This window comes from Copidosoma floridanum, unplaced genomic scaffold, assembly GCF_036245765.1.
Source record: "Copidosoma floridanum isolate Cflo_tuat_1 unplaced genomic scaffold, Cflo_Japanese_pri ptg000020l, whole genome shotgun sequence".
In the NCBI taxonomy this organism is placed as follows: Eukaryota; Metazoa; Arthropoda; class Insecta; order Hymenoptera; family Encyrtidae; genus Copidosoma; species Copidosoma floridanum.
The window spans coordinates 28,416,366-28,430,713 of NW_028321897.1; the positions used below are offsets into that span (position 1 = coordinate 28,416,366).

The 14,348-nt window shown below is 34.6% G+C and overlaps 1 protein-coding gene across 3 annotated transcripts in view; it reads right to left on the minus strand.

Moving 5' to 3' along the window:
* The window catches only part of LOC106641858 (uncharacterized), a 94,142-nt gene that overhangs the window by 52,907 nt on the left and 26,887 nt on the right, over positions 1–14,348 (minus strand). The window contains exons 2-3 of one of the 3 annotated variants that reach the window (XR_016293123.1): positions 2,285–2,421; positions 1,454–2,134 (exon numbers count right to left, since the gene is read on the minus strand). The exons of 1 other annotated variant lie outside the window; for it this stretch is intronic. Coding sequence is in view for 1 of the 2 variants with exons in the window: in XM_089593927.1 (XP_089450053.1) it covers positions 2,341–2,421 (81 nt within the window). In the remaining variant the exon portion in view is untranslated. Of the gene's footprint in view, positions 1–1,453; positions 2,135–2,205; positions 2,422–14,348 lie in introns of those variants that run through there. One more of the 3 variants, XM_089593927.1, reaches the window with a different exon arrangement.

Consider the following 14,348-nt stretch of genomic DNA (forward strand, 5'->3'; position numbering starts at 1 on the left):
TTCCGAATCAGAAAAATATCCCTGTAATGAGATTTTCTTGTGATTCCTAATCTGATCCGTGATTGTAGTATTGGCGCTGATGATCAACAAAAAATGCGATTAAGGATCAGTTTTAAGCGAGGACTTATTAGGTTGCCGGACAATGATTCATGGGAAAACATATTTTTTAGGCCCAGGGACACCTTAACGCGGATACGAGTGCGATTGTGAAAATACGGGTGAGCCAAGACGAATTATCTCATACAGATATTGTAAGGAGAGTCAATGACATCCTGGATATATCGATCAAACAGAAGTCTCCGTTAAGAACTTTGGTTTTACGTTTCAAATACATTTTTAGTGACGTTCCGGAGTGTTTTCAACGATATGAGCATCCTCTCATTCTTAACGATGAGCCTTTTACAGCGAGAACTTTATTGCGCGTGATTAGGACATCTATTCCATTGAACGTACGTCCATAAGTTATAACAGTGCTTAAGGGGAAACAGCGCGGAGGGAAAGGGGAAGAGGGGCAGATAGGCACGTACGTACAGCCGCTGCCTCTCTCGCTCTCTCCCGCTCCTACTGTCTCTTTCTTTCTTTACGCAATTGTATGTGTATCGCTGGCACTCGAGCCTCATCGTTTGCCTTCGAATTCGCCTACGTATATACAGTCGGCATGTGGTGTTATGTATACTCCTATTGCCGTCTGCCGTGTAGTAGTGTGTTACTGTGTGCAGTGTGCACGTATACATGCACATATCTATGTGTATAACTTGTGTACAGAATATAATTATGAATGGAATGAAATCATGAAAGTGTGCATTTATGATGAGTGTGTGTGTACAATCTATTTCTACTGTGCAAGTGTGTAAATGTTTTCCTTGCGAGCATGTGTATAAAATATAGTAGCTAATATTAGTACTATAAACCCTAGTTAATACTATTATTTCAATAAAGTACAGTAACAAATAATTTTTGCATGTATGGCTGGTCGATGCGTGCACATAAACTCCGAATATTAGAAAATACGTCATATCTTCAAAAGAATACAAAATACTTAAAAAATAACGATTTTTACAGGCATCCTAAAGAAAAAATGAAAACATCAAGGCACACAAACAGAGAGGTGTTAGTTATAAGACGATTTGATATTTCTGTATAATATGAAGGTGTCAAATTCTAAGAAAAATTATAGTATACTTGTTAAATTTTTACAAATGTGTAGGACATATTTTCCGTTTTTCTGCCTAAAAAAAAATTTAAAAACTTTTTAAAAAACGCAACATCGTTAACTAAAAGATAGATTGACCAAACATCACTTTTCACATGTGTGCCCGTGCGTGTGCAATTTTAATAAGCAATTTTATTGTCAATAAGTATTGTACCAATGTGCTCATCGCAATACTGGTCTATTATGGCAACAGTATAAGTACTATACATTTTGTGAAACATACATCAATGAACATGATTATAAAAAAATTAATTTATTTTGTGTTTGGATTTGCTTTTTTTACTGTGCCAATTGTCAATAACTTCCAATCCCTCACTATTTTAATTACGAACTTTTGCACTATCTGTTAATTCATATACATTTTGATTATTTTCGAAGTTCTCACTTTTGCGGTACGTCCCACGACGCACCCGATTTTTTCTTTATATCAAGAATTACCAGTCTCTATGCATTTCAAAGAGAAGGTGCACGAAGAAATCGAGCAAATGTTGCAATTAGGTGTTATCGAAAGGTCATGCAGTCCTTATATTAATCCCTTGAGCTCGGTTATTAAGGCTGACGGAAGGATACGTCTGGGTTTGGACGCTCGTGAATTAAATAAAAAATGACAAAACAATTACGACGGGTCCCTGGACGTTAACGATCTATTCCGCCGTTGTCAGAATATTGGTTGCATAACAAGCCTTGACCTTACTGCTAGTTTCTGGCAAGTCGTTTTAGCAAAGATCTAGGAAATATACTTCGCTCATCCATAAGGGTCACACGTACCAACATTGTAGAGTTCCATTTGGATTAAAAATTAGCGGCGCAGCTTCATCCCGAGCGGCAGAATCTATTTTAAATAAGGTTTTGTCGTTTGTTTTCGATTTTGTGAATGATTGGCTGTGCATTTCGGAGGATTTTTATAGTCATTTACAGCATCTAGAAAGATTATTTGAATTAATTTCTGAAAAGGTTGTAACAATAAATTTTAAAAAAATATTCTCTTGTCGCAAAAAAATTCATGTTTTGGCTCATATCTTGACGAGAGAAGAGATTTTTATTGATCCTGATAAGGTCAACGCAATTTACAAGTTTCCAAAATCGAGTAGCATTGAACAGTTACAAGCCTTTAAAGAATTTTTGTTTTAAGTATTCAGTCGTATTGACCGACCGTCTTCAGCTGTTATTGCAAGTACTACGGCCCGGGGTTCGCTGGCATTGGAATTCTGAAAAAAAGACACATTTGACAAAATTAGGAATATTTTATTAAGGGAAATCTTTTTAGTTAGTTTTGAAAATAAGCTTTATTAAGACCTTAAAGGCTTTTATAGCTAAAGGGAAATCTATTCGCTTCAAGCAGCAATTTGAAACAACACCACCTGCAGGGGAAAAGATGTTGATGCTAACTAACAAGAATATACAGTATCAGATAGACAATGATAGATTGCAAGTGTTCATTTCAACAATCATAAATATTTAACAACTAAAAGAAGTTTTTTCAGTCCCAAGTAGCATATTAATAGCAAACAATACTTTTTTGTTAATTTCATGAAAAAAAGTAAATTTTTAATATGGAATGGATATAATGTATGAGTGAGCATAATAAATAGTACTTTTTAATGTGCTGATTTAAAAGTACTTTACGAAATAGATTGGTATTCGAAAAAAAAATTGCAATACTTAACAAAATACAACCATGAAGGAAGAAAAACAATTTTTTTTTTTTTTATAAGATACTGTTACGTCGGCGCAACGTATTATTCGAGCCTAAGCTTTCGCTCAATAGCTCGAGACTCACACTGGGCACGTAGGTGGGACGCGGGGTTATAAAGGTAATTAAACTCAGCGACGTGGTACTCGAAAAAGGGCTACGACTGCTTTCATACAACTAAGACTGACTGCTGTGCAATATTTCGATGCACTTGCTCGCGGCTTTCTTTTACCACAAGCGGTGTATACCTCGTTCACGATCTAAAAACTGTTAACACCGTCACGAGTAAGGGTATCGTACGTAATTTGACTTTGACACACTAATATCGTGGTGAGTATTTGCCTTAATCTGATTGGTCCTTGTTATTCTGATGGTATTATTACCGCGGAAAGCAATGGTATGTGCGTGGATAATTTGCTATTTCCGGTGACCGACGGGTGCCAATACTGTGGCGAGTAATGACGTTCGCGAAAAACACTTTATATTTCCCGGTGTTCCACGTTTACATTCGGGAAAAAGTGTTAGCAATAAACTAGATTACAAATTAGATTATTGCAGTATGTTTATGAAATTATTAATTCGATGAAAAAATGGTTACTCTGTAAATTATGAGTTTGCTAACTTGAATGGTAAAAATCGGGTAGTTCTTTGAAGGTTACTAATGTTGCGTACCAAATTTGTTATAGTTAATATGTAATACAGTTGTTTGCTAGTGGTGTAGTACGTACTGGTTGTTTGTGACGATTCTGGCTTGTAATAATATTTTCACTTATTTCTATGTGTTAATTCTAAGCTATCTTAATGTTTAACCTTATGTTTATCTAACATTATATCTGCATTTAATATTTCAGTTTAACTGTTCCCAGTTAAATTTTTGTATCTACGGTTGTAGAAGAATATTTTATTTTGCATTTCCGGTCAGCGTGGGCCAGCGTGCATGTATGTGAGTCATGCATGGTCGTAGTACTTTAGCTATGAGCATTCTTGTAGGTGATTCACACCTTAGCAGATGTACATTGGCCCCTGCGTTTTGTATTTTAAAATCGGCACGGAAAGTTTTGAAGCGAGGAAAAAAATTAATGTGGATACACCGATGTTACAATACTATGTAATAGGTATGTTTTGGCTTAAAAGTATACTAAACACCTAAAAAATTATGTAACTTGTTAAATACGCATTACTGTTGAAATAAACGCTTGTAACAGATCGTTGTCTATAAGATTCTGTGTATTCTTATTAGTTAGCATCGAAAATTTTACCCCTGCAGGTGGCATTGTTTCAAATTGCTGAACGAATCAAATATGGCGAGACGAACCTTTTGCAACGCTGAAAAAAATTATTATAACACGGAGCTCGAGCTATTCGCTATTGTGTGGGCACTTAATAGATTTCACTCGTTCATTGTGAGCGCAAAAATCCTCGTAAAGTCTGATCACAAGGCGTTATCGTACCTTTTCAGTTGTTAAAGCTTGAATGAGAGACTGGAAAGATGGGTGCTGGCTATTGAGGATTGTGATCTTGAAATCGTGCGTATAAAGGGGAGCGAGAATAAAGCAGTGGATGCATTAAGCCGTCATTACACAGAGAAGGCGCGGGATCGGCATGACAAATTTCTCACCAACTCGTCGTTAACTCGATCACTTTGTCAGGAACTGGTTGAACGGATCAAGGGTTTAGGAGCAATCTAAAGGGATGATCCGGAAATGAAAAAGTGACAGACTTGAGATCACGAGAATATGTTATCATCGAAAACTTCTTAGGTAAGAAAGCCCAAGGATCCTCTAAAATCGTAATTCTCAAGTCCCTCGTAACACTATTGGCGCGTGAAATGCACGAACTATACGGGCATATTGGGTCGACGCAGTGTATTCGAATGATCCAAGAACATTTTATGTGTGCCGGGCTCAAGAAACTGATAGCAAAACAAATTAGCTCCTGCAATTCTTGTTAAAGGGTTAAGGTATATACGGGATCGACCTATTTCGAGACAAGGGCAATAATTCCACAAGAACCCAATGATTTAGTTTCAATTGATTTTTACGGTCCTCTGACTACTTCCCAAGGTGATGTTTGGTATGGGCTAGTAACTCTTGATGTATTTACTTTGTCACTTTATACCCGATTAAAAGAGCTACGACTGCGGTTACCCTCCATTGGATTACTAATTATTATATTCCTAACTATGGCAAGCCCCAGCGGATTCAGAGCGACCAGAAAACACAAATAACTTAAAAGGTTTAGTCTAAGAAAATCAAGGAAATCATCCAGTTTTTTCAGTGGTTAGGCACCCTAAAAGTAATCACGTCAAGCGAATTATAAAAGAGCTAGGCCGTTTCTTTTGGTCTTTAGTCGTGGGTAAACATTTGAGTTGGGTAAAATACGTAAAAACCATACAGGACATCATGAACGAAGCGCACCATGGCACGACCGGTTTTACACCTATTGAAATTCATTTAAACCAGGCCCCGTCGCGGTTCTAGGAAAAATATGTGCCCACGGTGGAATAGGGGGATCTTTCATATAAAGAAAAAATTGTCGTTGCGGCTAAGCGCATAAGGAAGAAAGAGAATCAACGCGCTAAAAAGTAAAATAGTAGCCATGGTCTTAGAACGTACGAAATGAAAGATAAGGTTTTAATGGAAGCATGTAATTTCTCGATTGCTATCTCTGGAATCACGGCCAAGTTCCTTCACCTTTATCAGGGTCCCTATATTATGTATAAGAATATGCTAAGATCAAATGACAAAGGTCTGCGATTGGTTACCAGATTGGTGAATGAAAGATCCCGACGTTCAGCCAAGAGGATAGTACGGCGGACGTATTAAGAGGCTCGACGAGAAGGGCCCCTGAATGATCTGTTTCATGGAGCCAGGACGTTTGGGGGACAAGCTCCAACGTGCGTTAATGTTACTACTCAGACTCTGGAATCGGACATTGGAATCAATGAAAATAAGAGATTAAAGACATTAGAAAGGACAGGATTCAGCAGCTTCATTTGAACGCACGATTGACGTTATTTCATGAAGACAAGATCATAGTTACCCGAAAAACGGGTTTACCAATCCCTCTCGAATATCCCAGTTATTATCATCATTTTTCTTCCATGAGTCACTATTGTGACAATTTTATTTGTAGTTACTCGTTACTAATTTTCCAAATCAATGTCCGTTTAGGTCATAATAAATCCCATCAGAAACGAAAGAAACCGTCCAAAAATGCCCGGTTCTCATTACAAGAGGACAAGAGAACAAGAGGCAGCTCTGAGAAGGGCACTACCTCCCCCCTCCCCAAGTCGGCAATGAAGGTTAGGGTATCAAAGAGACTGCCCTTCCTGATAATCTAATGGACAATGCACCTGGTCAGGTCTCCTTCATCTCACTTGCTGACAATCGTTTTATTATTATAAAGACTGTCAGGGCACAGACCTGCTGGACCTGTGCAGAAGACGGCAGGGTGGTTACTTCAAGCAAACCAATCATTGTAGTTGATTTAAATGATTGGTTCAAAGGTCTTGATTGTTTAAAAAAAAGAAATGAATGATTAAATAAATAAATAAAGAAAAAAATCAAATAGATTGTAAGATTTTGCTCAGCACCATTCGCAACATTTTAGGGGCGGTAGATGGGAGATAATTTTTTTTTGTCTTTCGATTTTTGTAGACTTTTCACCAACCAATCGAACTCGTTTCATTTGTAAATTAGATGGCCCCTTTTACTTACGAACACTGGAGAAAGAAGACCAAGCAGAGGCAAGAGGCTTGAAACCAGGAGGGCCTTGTTTACATCGGGAATCAAAAAGAGAGCTAACAATTCGTGGATGACACTCAGCCATCCGAATTTATGGGATCTAGTTCAAGAGGAACTTTTCCTCCAAATGCCTCTGCCATGTTCGCTCTCTAGTCCCTGCCTGGTTTTCCCTTTCCCTTCGCTATGCCACCAAGACCGCTGCTTGTTTTTGGGCATTTTCGCGCTTCCTCGCCCCAGGTCGTGGCCCTACGCATCTAGTTCTTGTACTATATATATTATCTGTACACATACCAGCCAGCGCTGACTGCACCGCAGATAGGGGATCTGTTTGTCTGTCTCTCTTTCTCTATCTACTTCCCTCCGACAATCGCACAATAGTGCGCCGCAGTTACTCTATATATGTATATGATATAACTTCTCACTTAATAGTACTCCATGTGCTCTATGTATAGAGTAGGTATACCTACTACTGCATGGTGAAAATCGTAACGTGCTGTAATACGGGCTAAATTGCGCCTCTGTTACAACTAAGATACTGTAAGGTAAATAATGTCCGACACAAAACATCACTTGATCTCTTTGACGTCTTCAAAAAAACATAGTAAAAATCGTTCTTTTTTCGTATTTATCTTTTCATATGTATATATGTATGGAAAAAACGTAGGTTAAATATTAAATATGTATAATACAACAAGTTAACTTTTGAAAACAAGAAAAAACTGTATCTCGAAAGAAAAGCTAAATTGGCTCAAAACAACAAATTCTACGGGTCTCCTAACGGAGATCTACATGATCGAGGTGCACAAATATAGAAGGGTTGGTCTATGCACAAACATAACCTCAATTTTTATTTTTGACAGTATCTTGAAAAGAACGAGTAGAAAAAATTTTTTTTTGTATACTGTGCATGAAAAGATAATGTGGACGTTTATAAAATCTTCGAGAAATTTTTGTCACAATATAATCTCAAAATTCAAAAAACAGTCATATCTCAAAAAGGAAGCTAAATAGACCCAAAATAACTATTTTTACGGGTTCTCTAAAGGGGCACTACATGATAGACGCGCACAGATAGAGAGGTTAGACTATGCACAAACATAACCTAAATTTTTTGGTTTTTGACTGTATCTTGAAAAGAACATGTTTAATAAAATTTTTTATTTAGTATGGCATATTTGGAAAATTAATACAGACGTTAACAAAATCTTCGAAAAATTTGTGTTGCAACGTAACCTCTTAAAATTAGGAAAATAGTCGTATTTCGAAAAGGAAGCCAGATTGGCTATAAATGATTCTACAAATAGAAAATAATTATTGAGGTGAAAATGTTACACGGATTTATACAAATAATCATAATAATTATGAAAATAATAATCATATTTCAAAGACAAAGCTATAACCTTTATATCCTACCTACAAATTTATTTATTTTCTGTTCTCTACAATGTATTATAGGAAAAATTGTCAAGTGACCAAAACCTACAATCTTTTTATTAATTTTGACTTACTAAACTATTACTATACTACTATATTTAGTAAATCATTCAGATACACCTATACGTCATAATCTCCAATATTATCCGATTTTAAAACGATCATAGCTTCACTTTTTCCTGTTACAGGTTTCTTATACCGACGATTTTCATGGTTATGTTTCCTTAAGATATTAATTTTTTAGTTTTAAAGACGTTCTATATTTTTGCAATTTGATTTAAATGTTCATATTATTTAGCATGTGGATTTTGTTTCATTATTTGTAATAGTATCTTAATATGTTGCTTGGATAGGAGTTTAGCGCGAACCGTGATAGAGAGTACATCGTGGCTCACAGAGATAGGGCAGTACCAATTAAAAAGGGAAGAATGAAGTAAGAAAAAAGCAAAAGAAGCTAGGAAAATAAAGAAGTACAGAATAGAAAAGGAATCTCTAGTGGAGAGCAAAAGAAAAGAAAAAAACGGAAGAGCAGGAGAAGAGCTGGTAACCATAACCTTAAACGAAAGGTTTGAGAAAAAAGAAAGATAGTTAGAATATGCTAAAACAGCGAAGGAAGAAAGAAGAAAGTAATAGAATAACAAGATTGAGTGCAAAATTCTGGAAAATTACAGAGCAGTTTAAGTTATACGAACTAGACAGCTTCAAGCTCAAGGTTAGCAGTGAAAAAGAAGCTGAAGATATGGACAAAGCGACAAATGACAAACTAACCGAAACCTTGAAAGAAATAAAGGAAAAATTAGGAAATGTAAACAAGGTGATAAAAAGCGTGAAGGAAGACACGCAAAAAACGAAAGATGACATCAAGGAATTGAGAAACGAATTCGAGGGAAGAATGGAGAAGATAGAAAAGCAAAGAGAGGAGGACAGGGCGGAATAGCTAATGGACAAGAAACATATTAATGACAGACTTCAAAGACTGTAATAAGAAAAGGAGAGGAAAGATAGAGAAGGCAGAAAACTAAATATAGTCATAAAAGGATTGAAAGTTACGGAAGGAGAGACGTCAAAAGAGATGGAAAAGCAGTTTAACTACCATTTAGGAATGGGAATGCAGGGCCTAAAGGCTTTAATCATAGGAGACAGAAACATGGAAGTGGACAAGAAAATAATCATGGCGAAGCTTTTTGATTAGGAAACTAGAAGGCAAGTGTGTGTATATATATATATCGAACAGCGGTATCAAAAGGGAGAATAATAGTAGACGGAGATTAGCACAGCTGCTCGGGAGGCCGAACGCACAGAAAAGGCTAGCACGTGCAGATGTGAGAGGCTAAAAGTCAGATAAACTTGAAGGAACGTAGACGACGTGTGAAAAAGAAGAAAAATGTAAGATTGTGAGGAATGGAGAAAAACGGTGGAGAAGGTAAAGAACTGGTGTAGAAAAAATGGAAAAGAAGAAAAGACGGAGATTAAAAAAAAAGCGGAAGAATTGGAGAAGGAAATAGAAGAACCGAAGATAGAGATTAAGGAGATGTACGAGCGAGATTTTTTCAGTCTACAGTCACGGAGGAGTAAAAAGGAGAACAAGGGAGGGGAAGTGATACAGCGATAAAGAAAAAGAGAAGCTGTGGAGAAGAAGATAAAAGTGAAAGTTGAAAAGTTCAAGTGCTTTTGGGATATTAATAAAAAACCAAAAAGCGAAAGTCTAATACAGATAAGTGTGGAAAATCATAAAGAAAGGTGATATAATAAACGTAGGTGTGCGCTAAGTCTCATGTGCTAAATAGTGTAGTAGAGTCATATGACACGAAGGCTGTGAAAAAGCTATTCAGTTATAAGTCAAAAGCAATTAATCATTTAATTAATTAAAAGACTCAATGGAGGACTCTAAGAGAAATAATAGTAATTAAAATTGTTTGATGAATAAAGCAATGTAGTGTTTGTCTATGTATTAAAAGTTTTCCTATCGCTTTTTACATCATGCTTTATTGATACTGTAAAACACGGTATTATTTGTTCTTGTTATTGGTTAAAAAAATACATGATTTTGTAATTAGAATTAAATAGTGTAATCTATTAGTGAGTAAGAATCAAAATACGTGTCTGCCTTACCCGGCTTGTAGTCCAAGGAATTTGGACAAAAGTCTAAAATAAATAAATAATAATTATATGTTGCTTGGATAACATTAGGTTTGATTTTAAACGTTTGTTTATACAAGTGAAGTAATCATCTAATGTATAATTGACTATAAAAATAATTATCAGAAAGGTTTACAATAGATTTAAGTCTCATGTGATAAACTTGCACTAAATAATGCAAAATAGAAAAGATTATTGTAATATCGAATAAAACATGTAAAATAATCACTGTTTAGCAATAACTGCATTGATTTATTATTATACAGACTTAAAGTAGGTAAAAATATTTTTTTAGGTTTACAACAATTAAATTTTTGTTTTTCACTTTGCCAAAATTTTGCTGAACAAAATACGTGTTCAACATTTATATCGCCAGAATAGCTTGTTTTTGTAAAATTTATTTTTTGTATATAGCATTTTTATTTGTATCTGTTTCGTTCGTTGACACATTTTTTTACTGAACTACTATTTTTTGATTTTATTTTACTATTTGTGACACAACAAATTTGGTTTCCTATTAGAGATTGTACTGGTTATATTATCTTGCAACTTTTAAAAAAAAATTGTTATAAGTCATAATGCCTAACTGTCATTATTACTAGAAAAAAAATTTTTCATTCAAATTACTTGAATTATTTTCGATACCATGAGTAACATTAATATTTCATATTTAATTGTTAAAATAATATAAATTTAGAGAAAACTTTTTAATCCCACTATCGTTCTGGAAATGACATTCCTAATGGATAAATAATCCATAAATAATCTTAATTCATTATTGGGAGAAAAAATTCCATATACACGCTGGTCCGATCCAGGAATGGCTAAATCAAAAATCACTAAAAATCGAAACTGTACTTTATAAATAAATGTATGATAAAACAAGTTAAATGGTTAGATGTATTCATTAGCCTGCTCCTGTCCTTTGTTCATAAGTTTTTAATTAACGATCCAACTTTGTTCCGAATTCATGATTTAAGTATTTACTTATTTATAAAATCAAAAAAAATGTACTTTCCTAATCTAACTATACATAGCAAGCTCGATCTTCAAACTAATGTACCATTATCTCGACCAATTAGGACTTGACTATAGAGAGAGATAGAATGCACTTCTACTGGCCGCTCCTGATCAGCCTTTTTAACGATAGGGAAGTACTTACTCTTGGAGGGCTCGCTTGAATATGCTGTAAGTTTCAGTCAGACAAAATTTAGTCTATTTAATTTACTTCAAATTTATAGTGTTAATAAATAATTTTATATGAGGGAAAAACTAAGAAAATGAAATATGTATAGGTATATAACGCATGGCGTGTTGAATTGGTTCCCATAGAATTGAACTCCACTCTCTCTTTGTGGTTGCCCTGGTTTGATACGCACTAGATGCAAACTCTATTTTTCCTACTAAGGACGCAGTAAATGTTTAAAGCACTTACTTTTAGGCTCTATTCTGTTTAAATCAATTAAGTTGTTTAGAAGTCAACATTTTAAAGCTGTATGTGCAAAGTCCAATCTAATAACCTATAAATTTATTATTTTAATATTTCGCAAATTGCTGCAATTTCGTGCTAGTGATATAAATTAATTCTTGCACTACAAATTTACTATAAATTGGCTAAAAGTTATAAATCGACCTAGATCGCTTGATAGTGCTGTGGGATAATTTTGCAAACCATAGAATCGGGTGACACCCCCTATTATCGCAAGGGTGCTCTCTAGACTACATCTGTATTATGCATCTAAAAGCTACAAATAAGCTACAAAATATATCGTTTTTTCCATTTTTCTGAATGCCCCGTGTCACAAAAAGATGTGCCAGCTTGATATCAAGTAGGCACATCCAAGCGTATCAGGCGATATTGAGGCCCTAAAAAATCAGTTCCTACACTACAAATTTACAACAAATTAACTACGAATTCTCTATAAGTTCTTATCATAAGGTTTGCGATTAGATGTGCTAAGTTAATATACGTGCTATAGGCCTGGGAATTTAAAGATTTTGTCTCCCTAAAATGAAAACTAAGAGCCTGTAATGCTAAGGAATGTCACGTAACTTTTCGAAGAGCTCAGTTATCGACTCAGAATGTGGTGGGTTAAAATATAGCTGTTTTATATATTACTGCAGTAACGAAGTTTTATTTTAATTTCATGCATCATAATCTCGATTTTCTGAAGTATTTATCACAGTCTGTAACGCTTCTTTTTTTAAAACCCGTAACGCTGAAAATGTCACGTATCTTTTCAAATCGTTCAGTTATCGATTTAGGATGTTGTGGGTTGTCATAAAGCTGTTTTGTATATGATATCAGTGCAAGGGCAAAATTTAATTTATATTTGGTGCGTTAAAAACTTGATTTGACCTACATCAAACTAGCACAACCAAGTCAGCACGCCGCAACAGTACCTTATGTATAATTTGGCTATAATTTTCCGTTAATTTGTCACATTAAAACTAACTTTTCTGCTCCACCAGGAAGCTAGAAAATCAAAGGTGTGCCAGTTTGATATCAAGCTAGCACCACTACTGGTGTTATCTCGGGATGCTGATCACTTACGAATACAATTCCAACGGAATAATTTGCCACTAATTTGCTGCTAAGCCGTTAGCTAACTACTGATTTCACCGCTGCACCAAAAAGCCGAAAAATCGATTGCACGTCAGCTTGCTGTCAAGTAAGCACCGTCACTGGTGTTATCTTGAAATCCTGACAACTAAGGGGTACTATTCCAACGGGATTATTTTCTACTAATTAGTTGCTGAACCGTTTGCTGACTGCCGATTTTTCCACTACTTCTAGAAGCAGGGAAATCAGTTGTGTGATAGCTTAATATCAAACTAGCACATTTACAACTAGAGTTGGGGATCCGAATGTTTCAGATAATGTACCAATATTAAATCATACAAGAAATTGTTTAGTTCTGATCGTGTCACGTTTGACAACGTATTGAAAAGCAATTAGAATATTTTACCTTTAAAATCAATCTGATTTTCCTCTAATTTTCCACTTATTTCTTATGCTGAAAAATTAATGATAGTTATGAAAAGAATATATAATAATACATGAAAAAAATTATAAATTTTGATAATAAAAATTGATTGCTTAGTTCCTAATGTCACCATTATTTACGGAGTTACAGGCGTTGAAGTATATAATAGGTGTTGAAGAATATATGTGACTTTTTAGAAGGTTACCTTAAAAGTTGAAATTATTTTTTAAGCTTTGGTTACAGCTAGTAACAGTAAGCAATGAAAATAAAAAATTTCAAGAGTTTTAATGATTAAAAAAAAATTTATTGCTTATTTGGCAATATCCCTATTATTCAAAAGATACTGAAGTTTAAACTTTAGACTATTTTTCAGCTGAAAATTTTAAGTTTTAAATACTGCCATGGCTTTGTAGTTAATAGCAGAGATATAAAGGCCTTTCTAGGAAACACATTTAGTTGACTAAATAATTTTGATATTGACGGCCAAGGCTTAGTATACGCAAAATAAAAAAAAATTTTTCTTTATGATTTGTCATGATTCGAAATTGCTGCTTATTTCATGATATCTGTATTCTTTGGAGTGATACGGGTGGTTGAAGTTTTGACAATTTCTGTGTGAAGAAATTTTAAATTTTAAGTTAAGCCTTAACTTTATTTTCGTTCGTAGTGATATGAAGGACTATTCAGAAGGTTATTACAACTACAAAAATAGTTTTCTAAGCATTGAGTATGGGTCAGTAAACGTTAAGCAAAAAAAAATTTTATACATTTTAACAATTTGTAATGATCGCGTATTTCGTGATGTTACCATTATTTACAGAGATATAAGCGTATAAAGTTAAGTATATTTCTTTAGTCAACAATTTCAAATTTTTAGTAATGCCATGGCATTGTAATTCATTTTAGTTATGTAGATAAGCATCAAAAAGGTTCTATTGGTTCCTAAATTTACTTGTGGAATGACGGCTTAAGCCTAGTATGCAAGGATTTAAAAAAATGTATCGCTTATTTTGCAATATTATTATTATTTACGGAAATACGAGCATTTACAGTTTTTATTCCAAAATTCGATATTTTAAGTCATGCCACGGCTCAATAGTCGTTTCTAGTGGTAAAGTAATCTATCTGGACGGTTT